The sequence below is a fragment of the Monodelphis domestica genome, chromosome 4, assembly GCF_027887165.1.
Source record: "Monodelphis domestica isolate mMonDom1 chromosome 4, mMonDom1.pri, whole genome shotgun sequence".
NCBI classification, from domain to species: domain Eukaryota; kingdom Metazoa; phylum Chordata; class Mammalia; order Didelphimorphia; family Didelphidae; genus Monodelphis; species Monodelphis domestica.
In genome coordinates this window covers 20,912,051-20,926,852 of record NC_077230.1, presented here as the reverse complement: position 1 = coordinate 20,926,852, position 14,802 = coordinate 20,912,051, and the positions used below count along the sequence as shown (strand labels likewise).

Genomic DNA, 14,802 nt, shown 5'->3' with positions numbered 1-14,802 from the left:
TTTTTTTTTTTAAGAGCCTAATTTAGGATACCTCAATCCTCTGAAAAACTACATCTAAGGGGACTGTGAAGGAAACTGTCTATATTTTTCTGAAATACAAGAATGCTGCAGCAGTGACAGGAGAAACTAATGTCTGAAAACCATCATTGGTGAATTTAAGGAATACAGTATCTCACACAGGTAAGAAGATTGTCAATTTAGCAGATTAAAAATTTTGAAGATATTGAAAACTAGAATTTACAACTTCATAAATGTTCATTAAAGGATGCATAATTATGTTATACAGATATATATATTTAAAATTCATCAAAACTGTAAATTCATCAAAAGAGCAGTAGAATTCAATTCAATCAAGCTCAGAAGGCACTTTTAATGTGCTTTGAGTTAGATATTGTGGTGACATGTTACTTATTTTACTTTAAAGCAGAAAAGATGCACAAAAATCTCTTATTAGAAGATAATTTGTGCAATTTATTTATATTTTTGTCTTTATATAAAATTTTACGGTCTATATGTCTGCTTTAGAGTTTTTGCAAGATAAACATTTTTTAAATGAAAAAGAACAAGTATGAAATTCAAAATATTAGTTTGCTATTCAATACATACATTGAAAAAGTATACATAACCTTTTACCCACTCTCTCTGCGCAGTCTTTAAGAAGCTCAAAAAGGAACTCAGATGCTACTTGTTACAAGTTACAGTGCAATGGAAATTCAAGTTTGTTTGACAGGAATAATCAATACTATCTATCCCCCTTTCTCATAATACTTAGTGCTTTTAGATTCACAAAAGCACTTTACATACATGATATTCTAAACCACCCCCTGAGGTAGGTACTGCAATTATTATTATACCTATTTTATAGATAAAGAAGCTTAATCCTAGGGAGTTTTGATATCTTGCCCATGGCCACACAGTTAATGTGTTGGGGGAGATTTGAAGCTACCTATCACCCCTGATGCCAAGTCTAATACTCTCCAGTACACCATACTGACTTCTTCATTTCTGGGTGATTCTGGTAGTTTTAAAAAGGAAGCAAAATTGTGAAGTCATATCAGTATCTACAGGTATTCAATTCAGCAACTACTTATTAAGAGTTATGTGCAAATAAAGTATTGGGTTAGCTACTAAGGAGATAAAGGATGAGGGACGCAGTCTTTGCCTTCAAGAAGCTTATATTCTACTGTAAAGGTACTTTTCACAGATAAATAAAAATAAATTAATCAGCATTATAAAACAGATTGCACTGTACATATAAAATCAAAGCCAGTTTAGTTCAGGGATTTAGATTTTGTTTAAGATAATATATTCATTTCATTGATGTTTCATTGGTGTTCTTTTTCCTTTTCTTTTCTTTAACCCTTACCTTCTATCTTAGAACCAATAAAAGGCAGAAGAGCAGTAATGGCTAGGCAATGGGGATTAAGTGACTTTCCCAGGCAGGATCACACAGCTAGGAAATGTCAAGGCCAGATTTGAACCTAGGACCTTCTGTCTTTAGGCCTGGCTCTCAATCAACTGAGCCACCCAGCTGCCCCTAGGGTGTTTTCTAAATCAATGGATTTAGAGGTAGCATATTGTTTAAAGAGAGCTGGAAAGATAAACCTGAAAAACTTAATAAATATGTGGGTACTTTAAGCTCACTCACTGAAACTCAATTTCCTATTTTGTAAAATGGGGTCAACATCTATAATAATTATTGTATCATTCTGAAGACTAAACTCAGATAATATATGCAAGATGATTAGTAAACCATAAAGTACTCTTTACGACTATTGTTATTATCTTCATAATAGACTAAGTTCTATATTTTTCCTACATAAAGTTTTCTTAAAAATTGCTTTCTTAAAATTGTTAGGACACTAGAGGTTCACAGCCTCAAGAATCATTTTGGATTCATAAAACCTCAGCTGAAGTACCTCAATCATTTTCTAGATGTAAATTCCAAAGTTAATATCTGATCCAGAACATATGGGAAACATTGGTAAAGCATGTTGAGTTGGCAAACCTATGCCCTGAGGCCAAATCAGGATTTCTACCTGTTTTTCTATGTCCAATAAGCTAAGAATAGTAAGAATACAATAGAATTTTATTTTAAAATTGAAAACCATTTTTTGGTATGCTGTACAAAAACAGGCAATAGGCAGAATTTGGCCCACGGTTCACAGTTTGCTGACTCATGGTCTAAAGAATATAAAGAGAAATGGACATATTGTAAACTTAAGTCTGTTAGACTTCAAGACCCTAATTACTTCATTTCCTACTTTCTGAAAAGAGAAATACATCTCTATATAGACCAGGTTATTTTTTTCCCACTAAAGTTTTACTCTGACATTTCATGGTGTTGCTGAGGTAACCTGACCCTAGTTTCCTCAAAGTTATGCTGGTGAAGCACAAGTTCTGACCCACCCGAAGCTTACAGGGCTTGGAGTACAAGAAACAGTGCTAGACGATGTCTGTCACAATGTCTGTCTTTTGAGGACTAGTCTAAGTTTAAAGATACAGGTAACCAGAGGGTTGGCTATCAGATGATGAATTGTTTTGGTCAAAGCAATCATGAAGATATTAAGATGTGGATATTCTGAGATCAGTGTCAATGGTAAAAGTACATTCACTAATCTCTTTATTGCTTCCAGTAATAGCAATTTCTTTTCACAGAAGGCACCGAAGAAAACATTTGCTGGATTAAAATAAAATCTGGGATCTTTTGACATTTTGAAGATAATAGGCAGGCCTCTTTAACAATACTCTGAATATTGTCACCATGTTCCAACACGGGTACCTTCCTTTCTCCTTTTTTTCACCTCCCTTTTAGGTATTTTTGACACTGGAATGTAGGCTCCTTGAAGGAAGGGACTGCTTTTCTTATTTCTTGTGTTTGGATCCTTGGCCCTTAGTACTGTGTATAGCATATAAATGCTCAGTAAATGTTTGTTGCCTATCTACTTCAACATGATTATAATTTTATAAACTAAAATCTTTTAATGTAAGATGTGAAAGCATTCCTGTTTTGTTAAATTCTAAATAATCATAAAAATACATGACATTAAAGAATGGAACTGTAAATACTTAGTGTCAACTTTTTTTTCCCCTTTGAGAATGAATTTTAGAAGAGAATTCTTTAACAAACTTTAAAGGACCTAAAGTATCTCATAATCATCAAACTTTGCATACTACTTTAAGATTTATGAAACAATTAATGTTATTTTACTTAGAGATGTATTGTTATGTTGCATAAACAAGGATAGTGATTGTAAGTCAAATTAGTTTTTTGTTTGCTTCTCATAATAGGCTTCAGTTCAAAATTTTCTCTATTCCCACTAGACTTTTCCTCTGCCATTGCTAATCAGCCCTTTTCTAACTTTCTATAACAAGAATGGACAAGCCATGATCTATAATTTACAATTATACTCTTCAGGGATTCATGTGTGACCTTTGAAGCAAATTAGCAAAAAAAAAAAAGTACACATGCAATGTTGTTAGGATTAAAATAGTTTGTTCTTTGAAAAAAACAAAATATTTCAATTGAGATAGCCTTCAGCCATCAATAGAAAAAAGTAATTTTCATAGTAGCTATTAAATGGATTTTGGAGAAAATGTTAAGGGTATTTGGGGATGATCACACTATAACTGAGTAGATCTGTTCATTATTCTTGTGATTTACATTTTGTCCTTGTCTCAGATAAGAACTCAATTGAGGACTTACACTATTTTCTGCTCTGCTGGACTGAAGTAAGTATATCCTTGAACTATAAAGGAATGATTTTCTAGGCAAAAAAATTAGTGCAATATTTTCTGCATTAAAGAAGTAGCAATGATTATCCTGATTAAATTATAATTCTATAGCTGGAATGGGTCTATGGAGAGGAGTGTTAGATTATGTATGCCACAGACATGGTGCATGACAAAACCCAATATTCTGGAGGATGTGGTAACAGGCTTCACGTAATGTCAGTCAGTGACTGATCTCCACCTGGTAACATTTGTAAATTTTCTGTTACTATTAATATGTATTTGAAAGAAATAGGTTTGCATTATATTTGACCAACAAATTTTTATTGATTTGAGTTGTATTCTAAAGTTTATAAGTACTTTTTAAATTGAATTAAATGTGATCTTTCTGATTAGTGAGGATCTACCATAATAATGTACTTTTAAATAATTACTTTTGTTTGAGAAAAGGAAATTATTACTGCCACTAATTAATTTAAATAAAACCTAAAGAATTTTAAATTTACTTAGTAAAAAGTAACAAATATTTGCCTTTTAAATTATTTGTTTAAATTTGTATTTTTTAGATACAGGCCCCTTCCATTGCAATGAGCACTCTGTTAACTAGTTTTCGTTCAATACAACAATTTAGAATATAGAAGACAATGATATTTTTCATCTATTTTAGCAGTAATAACAATATTAGTTTCTCTAAATACTATTCAGAATGATATTAAAGCAACTTTGTACAATTCTATTTCAGATCCTGCACTGCATTCAAGAAAACATGGTACAAATGAGTTACAATTCAACATATATTCAACAAACAGTGGCCTCTCTAGTTGCTTTACCTATCATTTATATCTTTCTATGTATTCTGGGCCTTTTGGGGAACATACTCTCACACTGGGTGTTTTTAAGAAAGATTGGTAGGAAAACATCAACACACATCTACTTAATAAATCTTTTGACTGCAAATCTGCTTGTATGCAGTGCTATGCCTTTTATGAGTGTCTATTTCATGAAAGGATTTAAATGGACATACAGTTCAGTAAAATGCAAGGTGGTCAATTTCTTGGGTACACTGTTTTTGCATATTGGCATGTTTGTCAGTCTCACTACTTTAAGTTGGATTGCCATAAGCCGTTATGCTACCCTTATGAAAAAGGACTTTTCTCAGGAAGAGAGTGCTTCATACTATGAGAAAATATTTTATGGGCATATACTAAAAAAATTCTGCCAACCCAACTTTGCCAGAAAGCTGTGCTGTTTTATATGGGGGATGGTACTGGCCGTAACAGTCCCAGTCATTGTGTATTACTCTGTTGTGGAGCTTTCTCAAGAAAATGGGGAAAAGTGCTATAGCTGGAAGACAGAATATGGTGCGAGCATTTCTCAGAATGCTAGACTTGTTGGAACTGCATTTGTTGATTCTTGTTTCCTAGTGGTACTGCTGTCATATTATTCTTTTGTCAGCTATCTGAGAAAAATAAGGAAAAGCACATCCATTACAAAGAAATATTCCATTTACTGTTCAGTAAAAAGACACCTTTTAGTGATTCAATTTCTACTGCTATTTTGCTTTCTTCCATATAGTATTTTTATACCCATTTTTTGTGCCCTAAACAAAACAAATGATAGCCAACAGCTGACATACTTAGTAGAAATAAAAAATTTCCTTATCTGTCTTGCTGCTGCTAGAAGTAGCACAGATCCCATTATATTTCTTCTTCTAGATAAAACATTTAAGAAGACCCTATATAATCTCTTTAGCAAGGCCAATTCACCACATGAAAGCAGTTGATCTTTGTATCCAATCCACCACAGAAACAGGGAAAAGAACACATGCAAACCTCAGTGACAAATAAGATGATTACTGCAGCTAAAATAAAGTACAAAAAGTCATTTGGCTTCTTAAAAACGTGTATCAAAATTGAATTTGTAGTTGTGCTTTTTGCTACAAAAAGCTTGACCTCTGGTTTTTATCAGAGGCATTAGCTAAGTTTCCACTCAAAAATGAAATGGGTAGCTTTGATAACTACTAATTAATAACTACTAATCCTGCATAGAAAGTGTTTAAATAATGAGAACCTAAATATAGAAGTGCCAACACAAAGTTCATAAAAATGATTATGTTTGTAACTCTTGAGATTCAGAACAGATATATTCATAAGAAAAACCTGGTTTTTAACTCAGACTGCTTAACAATTTATGGCTAAAATGTGCACATGATTTAGACATAAAAGGTGATATCACAAGTATGGGAATGTGGAAAATTTTACCTGTTATTCAGATCTCTGAATAACAGAAGACTTTATGATAAAACAACATAGAGAGGAGATCATGGGAAGTAAAATGGATAATTTTGATTACATTAAATAAAAAAGGTTTTGCACAAACAAAACAATGTAGGCAAAATTAGAAGGAAACAACAAATAATGAAAAAAAATTTACAGCAAGTTTCTCTGATAAAGGCCAAATTCAGAACTGAGCCAAATTTATAAAAATAAAATACAGTCACCAAACTGATAAGTGGTCAAAGGATATGAACAGCCAGGTTTCAGAAGAAGATATGCTTAAAATGATTAGGGCATATTGATTAGGGCAATGCAAATTAAACTGGTTAATATGGCAGAAAAGGAAAATTACAAATGCCTGAGGGAACTATGGCCAAAGGGATATAAAACTATGATTCTTTGACCCAGCAATACTACTACTAGATCTGTACCCCCAAAGAGATAATAGGAAAAGGATATATATATATATATATATGTATATATATATATATATATATTTATAGCAGCTCTTTTTGTGACAGTAAAGATTTGGAAATTTGAGGTGGTGCCTATAATTGGGGAATGGTTGAACAATTTGTAATATACAATTGTGATGGAATATTACTATGCTTTAAGAAATGACAAGTAAGATGATTTCAGAAAAACCTGAAAGACTTATATGAATTGATACAAAATGAAACAAGCACAACTTGGAGAACATTTTACACAGTAACAGCAATATTGTGAAGATCATCAATGATGAAAGACTTGGCTATTATCAGCAATACAATGATCCAAGACAAGGACACATGATAAAAAATGCTATCCACCTCCAGAGAAAGAAATGATGAATTCTGAGTACAAATGGAAGCATCGATTCTTTCACTTTATTTTTTACAATATGGCTAATATGGAAATGTATCTTGCATGATTTCACATGTATAATTGATATAATTTTGCTTGACCTCTCAATGGCCAGGGGAATGGAGGGAGAGTTTTCAGAACCCAAAACTTAAAAAAAAAAAGTTAAAAAGAAAAAATAATTTTTTAAAGGAGGAAAAAACCTTAGTCTTACAGAGGAAATCCTAAATTTCTAGTATTTTAAGTTAATAAAAATTAAATTTCTATATTACTACCCTTAATTCATTATTATTATTTATAGAGGAAAATGCAATTTTTTAAACCTAATACTTAAAGCGAGTCAAAACTTAGCTTTCACTGAACTTTCTAGCCTTTTTTGTACAACTTCCTTTCACAAACTATGTTCCTCCATTGATTTTGATTCACCCAACATCCTAAAGTGCAAAACACTCCATATCCTGAAATGCTCTCCCTCCTCTTCTCTACTTTTCAGAGCCTACCTAAATGCTCTATTTTTTGATTTATGAATAATTACTATTATGTGTTATGTGTGACTTTACTGTTAGAAAAAGTTAAATTCATTTATTTTTTAAAAGATAATCTTCAGTGGCTGAAAACTATTTTACAAATTGAAGAACTAATCCTTACAACATGATGAAACTGTGCTTTTAAAAGTCTAAAAACTTAATTGCAAAATTTTAGTGTGTAAGTTTCCTAGGGTTATTTGTTAAGAGTAATTAATGTTGCTTTTATGTACATAGGCTTATATGTATTTATATGTGTATAAATCTTCAATTCCTTTAAAAAAAAGCAAATTAATCTATTAAAAGCTTAGTCCTTTTTTTTTTTAAACTGAGAAGTTGAGCTTTTCATTGATTACTCAGTAGTTACAAAGAGACAAAATAACTTCCAGGTTCTTAAAAATAAATGAAGATGTGTAATTCAACTTTATGGAAATATCAACTACCAAGTAATGAATGATTTATTACCTTAGGAGCTACATTTCAATTGGTTTCCAAGACATTTCTTTTCTCCCTGCATTACACCAGTTACTCTTTCTCTCAATTTTCATTTTTTAAACGGATATTTATTGAACTAAAAATAAATAGGCTAATGAACTAGGATTTCTCCAAGTACTGTTTTACCCAGGCAATCATTCAATTGAAGTCAACAAACATCACAGTGCCAGCTGTAGGAAAGACTAAAAATTTAGATGATTATTCTTCTACAATTCTTTATTACTGAGGATTTATTTTTTAAAACCAAAGCCAAAAACAAAAACAAAAGCCAGCTTTACCCCTAAAATTGCAAACCTTTTCTCACCCTGTACACAAGTTGGTTGCTATTATTTATTTTGTCCCAAATATTTCTCAGTAATATCTGGCTCATAGTCTTCCTCTTCATCCCAATTCCTGCCCTTACATAATACTCCAGTAATTCTGAACTTTTTATAGCCTTATTCCACTCCACATAGTTCTAAGGCCCAACCAAAATGGCCTTCCTTCTTGCAGTTTTCCACACATGACATGATGGCCCACTTTCCTGCCTTTTTCTTGCCTGTCTCTACTGTCTGACATGAAGTCTGCTTCACTTCTGCCTTTTGGATCTCTTTTTTCTTTCAAGACTCAGTTCAGGTTCTGAATTTTATTTGAGGCCTTTCCTGGTCCTTCACTTTTCACTACAAGAGAGCTTATTTTTCTTTTGGATGTATTTTATATAGATCTACAAGGGTGCACATGGTCTATTTTTAGAATATAAGTTCCTTAAAAACAAAAACTTTTTTTTCTTTGTCTCTCATCTATGAATCAGACTAATAGCTTCTTATGTGGTATCTCTGAATCCATTTTCTCTAATCTCCAATTCATCCCAGAGCATGTAGGTGGTACAGTGCAGAGAGTGCTGGACTGGGAGTCAGGAAGACCCTCAAACACTTACTAGTTGTGTTATCTTGGGCAAGACAGTTAATCTTTCTGCCTTGATTTCATCTGTAAAATAAGGATATATAATAGTATCAACCTACCTCTCAAGGTTGTTATGAAGATAAAACAGTATAATATTTGTAGAATGCTTTGCAAATTTCAAAGCAATAGATTAAAGCTAGCTATTATTCTTAACTCATCCTCCACATAGTCACCAAATTGATATTCTTTTAAAACACAGGCTTGACTATGTTAGGTCCTTGCTTAAGATTCAGTTGTCAGTAGGGTAGTATAATCTTTTCCTCTCCCTTCCTTTCACAATCTGGTTCTGGGCTTTTTTTTCTAGGATGATTCCTGGTTATTTCCCTGTGTATTCTATGTTCCAGTAATACTGAGCTATCTGTATTTTCTGAACATTGCAAAGATCATCTTCCATGACTCGAATAGTCTTTCTTCTCACTTATGCCTCATGGAACAGTTAACTCTGACCAAACAAGACTAACTTCAAGAGACTTTTCCTGATTGACAAACTTCATATCTATTAATATACCTCAGAGATGTGGTTTCCAACTTGTTCCCAGTAGTTTTTGAGCATTTTAAACTGGAATTCTAAGTGACATATTCTAGCTGGTTTTATTGTTGTCCTGCTGAATGCTTTCGAGGCATCTGAACATGTGGTATTCCGGAAGAATGAGGAGGAGAAATGAAAGGTGATTGTAAATGAAATCTGCTCCTAGAAAGTGTCTGAGATCACATTTGAACCCAGGACCTCCCATATCTTGGGCCTGACTCTCAAATCCATGGAGCCACCTGGCTGCCACCTCTCCTCCCCCAATACCAAAAATCATTAAAAAAAAAAAAACATTTAATTTGGGAGGGGCACAGAATAAGGAGATGATTTTTAAAATATACTGTTAATCACACTGTACGCATTACTATGCTTTTAAGACTTTTCAAAGCAGTATTAACAAGAAATCCACTTTCTGTTCAAATTAGGTAAATGATTTAAATATAGAAAGAGTGATATTATAAATTAGTTGAACATGAAATAATATACCTGTCAGATCTATGGGGAAGGAAAGAATTTAAGACCAAGCAAGAGATAATAAACATTAAAAGATATAAAATGAATAATTTTGATTATATTAAATTAAAAAGGTTTTGTACAAACAAAATCAATGCAGCCAAAATTAGAAGGGAGGCAACAAACTGGGAAAAGTTTTTATAACAAAATTCTCTGACAAAGATCTAATTTCTCAAATAAACAAAGGACTGAGTGAAATTTATAAGAAATCAAATCATTTTGCAATTGACAAATGGTTAAGGGATATCAATAGGCAGTTTTCAGATGAAGAAATACCCTCCTGATTAGAAAAATGCAAAACAGAACAACCCTGAAGTATCACCTTATACCGAGTAGATTAGTCAACATGACAGTAAAGGAAAATAATAATTGCTAGAGGGGATGTGGCAAAACTGGGATACTAATGCATTGCTAGTGGAGTTGTGAACTGATCCAACCCTTCTGGAAGGCAATTTGGAATTATGCTCAAAGGGCTTTAAAAAAAACGCATGCCCTTTGATCTAGCAATACCACTACTAGGTTTGTATCCCAAAGAAAAAAAAATGGGAAAGGTTCTGTTTGTACAAAAATATTCATAGCTGTGCTTTATGTGGTGGCAAAAAATTGGAAAACAGGGGGGTGTCCCTTGATGGGGGAATGGCTGAACAAATTGTGGTAAATGATGGTAATGGATACTGTGCTATAAGGAATGATGAACCTCTTGATGGAAGGACCTACATGAACTGATGTAGAGTGAAATAAGCAGAACTAGGAGAACATTATACACAACTGAAACATTGTGGGATGAACAAATGTGATGATATAGACTTTGCTACTAAAAGCAATGCAATGACCCAAGATAATTTTAAGGGGCTTATGTGAAAAAATGCTATCCACATCTAAAGAAAGAACTGTAGGAGTAGAAATTCAGAAGAAAACATATCCCATAACACTTGTTTACATGGTTATATGATTTGTGATTTTGGTTTTAAAGAATTACTCTATTATAAAAATGAATAATTTGGAAATAGGATTTGAGTGATAATATACATATAACTCAGTGAAATTGCTTGTCAGGTTGAGGGGGGAAGGGAAAAAAGGAGGGAGACAAAAAGAATCATGGAAACCATGGGAAAAAATGGAAAAATAAAATAAAATTGTAAAAAAATATCACATTTGGAAAGACATTTATGCTTTGACATTTAAAAAATACTTGTGATATTAAATATTCTAAGCCTCATTTGAGTTGTTAAAAAAAGAAATCAACTATCTGCATAAATTAAATTCAAGAACTTTATAAATGTAACTGAGACTATTGATGTATTATGTGAACAAAAGAAATGGACAGAAATATTATGGTATTTATACCAGGGACTTTTGGTAAGCGTTAAGAGCACGAAAAACTAAAGGCAATCGAAGAAGAAACAGTAATAACCCAACTGAAAAGAGTAACAGTATTATGTAAATACACTGCATATACATTTCTAATAAAGTGTAAAACTGGACTAATGGGGAAGGGGGAGTGAGGAGGAAGAACAGAGAGCAAATGGCTGGCTAGCTATCAGTCAAGTATGTGCTTTAAGATTAGTGAAGAAACCTGTTCAAGGAAGTATACCCACAAAAATATCTAAATGGGAGATTTCTGAGAAAAACTAAAACCAAAGCTGCAGAAAATTAAAAGCACCAAACCATCTCATTACAGATGTGACTCAAACAGAAAGCAACCACACAAACTATGCTTTGCATAGAAATGTTGCTGCTAACTTGTATTATTTCAAGACTTCAGGTTTATTACTGAGAGACACAGTGATAAAAAGTTTTTTATAAAAATGACTTGATTTAGCCCTACACAGTTCAATGTAAGACAACATTCCTCTTAATGTAGTTTTGTGTTGATTGAAAGAAAATAAAAATTTCAAGATAGAATATATTCATATTTATGTACATGCTTCTGTAGGAAAACATGAACTAAAAAGTCACTGCAGTTTTTTGTGCATGACCACCTGAAAACTAACAGTCTCCTTCAAAGATACATTGTCTCATAGATATAGGATTACAATGATACTCATTATTAATTTTATGTTACACTGTTTTTTGCAAAACTGTTCTAGCAACACATTTTCCTAATTTCTGAAGTTGAGTAATTTCATATATTCAAATATGTATATCTAAATGACAATTTTTAGACTTTATCATGATGCTTTCCATACTAAATATACATAATTGTTATAAATTACACTACATAATGTAATTTCAAAACTATTGGAAAAGTATTAATACTAGATAATTTAACAATATTAGGTTTAATGAATGGGACAATTTTGATATATTTTTTTTTAAACCCTTACCTTCCGTCTTGGAGTCAATACTCTGTATTGGCTCCAAGGCAGAAGAGTGGTAAGGGCTAGGCAATGGGGATCAAGTGACTTGCCCAGGGTCACACAGCTGGGAAGTGTCTGAGGCCAGATTTGAACCTAAGACCTCCCGTCTCTAGGACTGGTTCTCAATCCACTATGCTACCCAGCTGCCCCCTAATTTTGATATTTTTAAGAGGAATAAAATATTTCAAAGTTGATTTCCTTAACTAAAGCAAAAACAAAACAAATTCTTTAAAAAAAAACAAGTAAAAAACCCTGAAAATGTATAGCAACTATAGTGAGTAAAAATAAAAAATAGAGCTTGTATAGAGGCAATCAATTGAAGACCCTGAAATAGGGCAAGAGATGAGTGCCTACTATACAAATGATTTCAAAATACTTTTTGACTAGTACTGAAGATTCCAAGCAGGATGGTTCCCCCATTCCTATGTGAAAATAAGGAGATGGGATGTAACATGCTGAGTTTAGGAAACAATCAGCCAGTTTGTGCCCCAGTAAGTCAACAAGTTTTGTAGAATTGCTATCCAAAGTTGACAAACAGATATACACTTTTGATTCCCATTTAGTAATGGCCAAAGATTAATCATATATAAATTTTCTAATATTTTATTGAGGTTCTTGGCTTCTTTATTTTTTATATTTGTCTAGGTCAATAAAAGTCATATTAAAGACTCCAAAAATTTTGTCATCTATGGCTCCTTATAATTCAACCAGTTTCTCTTACTTACATACTACCCAATATAGAAATATTTATATTATTTCATTATCCATGATGCCTTTAAACATAAAATAGTTTTGCCATTTGTCTTTTTAAAACCATGGTTTTTATGTTTCCTCATTTAAGATCCTGATTACCATCTCTGCTTTTTAATTCATCTGCTGCATAATTAATAGTGTTCCAATCTTTCACTTAAATCAGCATGATTCTTATAAGTAATATATTGTTAGATTTTACTTTCTAATCCATTCTGCTACTCCCTTCTATTTTATGGATATATTCATCCCATTCACATTCAGAGTATTGTATTTTTCTTTCATCATAAACTCTTGTTTTCTTTTCTCTGTCCCCTCACTCTTAAAAAAAAAAAAAGCTTACAAAGAATGGAATTTACCCCAGTAATATATAATGAAGTAGCTGGTTCCTCCTATTTCTGTCCTTCTGATCTAGTCAAAAATTCAACCACTGACTGATTCTTATACATTCTTTTCTCTATAGCTATGTTTTATGCTTGTGACTATTCTTTCTTGACTCCATCTTACCTATTAAACTTCCTTCTCTTCCCTATCTTCCTCTTGAATTTAATATATTTTAAAAATTATTATATTTGTCAAGTTTTCTTGATGAGAAGCCATTTTTATTTAGCTCAGAAAAAGTGTTTCACAAAATGCTTGCTCTTCACATCATCTCTTCCATGTCTTTATGCTTTTTTCTGGTAAACCTCAAAGAGAAATAATCAGTTTGTAAAATCACAGATTTAGAGTTGAAAGGGATATTAGAGATTATCAGAGCCAGATTCTGAAATTTTATAGATGAGGAAACTAAGATCCAGAGGGATTAACTAACTTGCACAGTGTCACACAGCTACTAACTGACTATAGTAGGATTTGGTCCAGCCATCCTGGCTCTGAGTTCACAATTCTATCTACTAAATAATTCTATTGCATCATTCTTAATTTTACCTAGTGTTTTTCATTTCCCCTTCCTTTTCTTTTTTTCTCTCAACCTTCCCTTTCCCTCCAAAAAGAGAATAAAATAATACCAACCCCACGTGTTTGCATTTCTTAACTCTTAACTCTTGAAAAATAGGACACTGTAGAGAAAATAATACTTCAGTCCCCATAAGAATGTAAGCATTTCATTATTATTTGACTCCTCCTGATTTTTCAAATATATTGGTCTCCTGTCTCCCACATATAAGTTTCAAATTCATTTTTGTCTTCATTAGGAGTGACTGAAAGTCTTTTAGTCTATCAAAAATCCATTTTTCTTTTGTAGCACTATTTCTAGTTTTGCAGGAAAGGTTATTCTTGGTTTGAATTTTTGTCTATTGAAATACTGTATGGCTTTCCAATATTTCCTTTCTTATATAGCCATGATAGTGAACCTATGGCATGTGTGCCAAAGATGGCATGTGGAGGTCTCTCCATGGGCACAAGCCAGGTCCTGGCTTGGCAGGCTGGGAGACTGGCCCTGCCCCCACAGAGGTGGGACATTCTGGTTTCTTTCCACAGATGCAGGGGTTGAGTGCAGCTTCTAGCTGAGCTCTGCTCAGCCCCAGGTGTGCCTGCTCCCCCATGCTTCCCTCTGTTCCATGCCCCTCCACCCCACCCCTAGGCTCCTGGGGCCCCACCAGAGGAGGCAGCCACTCCCCTCTAATTGGGGATAGAGTCTACCCACCTATCACCCTGCAAAAGGTACAAAGTCCTTTTAGTCTTTGTGGACCCTTTCTGAGTAAATAGAACAGGTAACAGTCCTGCTTTTGTAAGCCAGGAATTGACTGGGTCCAGGCCCTCCAGATTACACTGACCCTAATTAAAATAACCCCCTGAGCCCCATTCACCAAGCCCTAAGGGAATGTGCTAATCAGATCTCC

The 14,802-nt window shown here is 33.1% G+C and overlaps 2 protein-coding genes across 19 annotated transcripts in view; one reads left to right on the top strand and one right to left on the bottom strand.

Annotated features, from left to right (window-relative positions):
• The window catches only part of CASK (calcium/calmodulin dependent serine protein kinase), a 465,908-nt gene that overhangs the window by 207,215 nt on the left and 243,891 nt on the right, over positions 1–14,802 (bottom strand). The window lies entirely within an intron of this gene.
• On the top strand, positions 4,305–7,700 carry GPR82 (G protein-coupled receptor 82). Its single transcript, XM_056826156.1, has one exon. It carries the CDS (start codon positions 4,439–4,441, stop codon positions 5,513–5,515), a length of 1,077 nt encoding a protein of 358 aa, XP_056682134.1. The 5' UTR covers positions 4,305–4,438; the 3' UTR covers positions 5,516–7,700.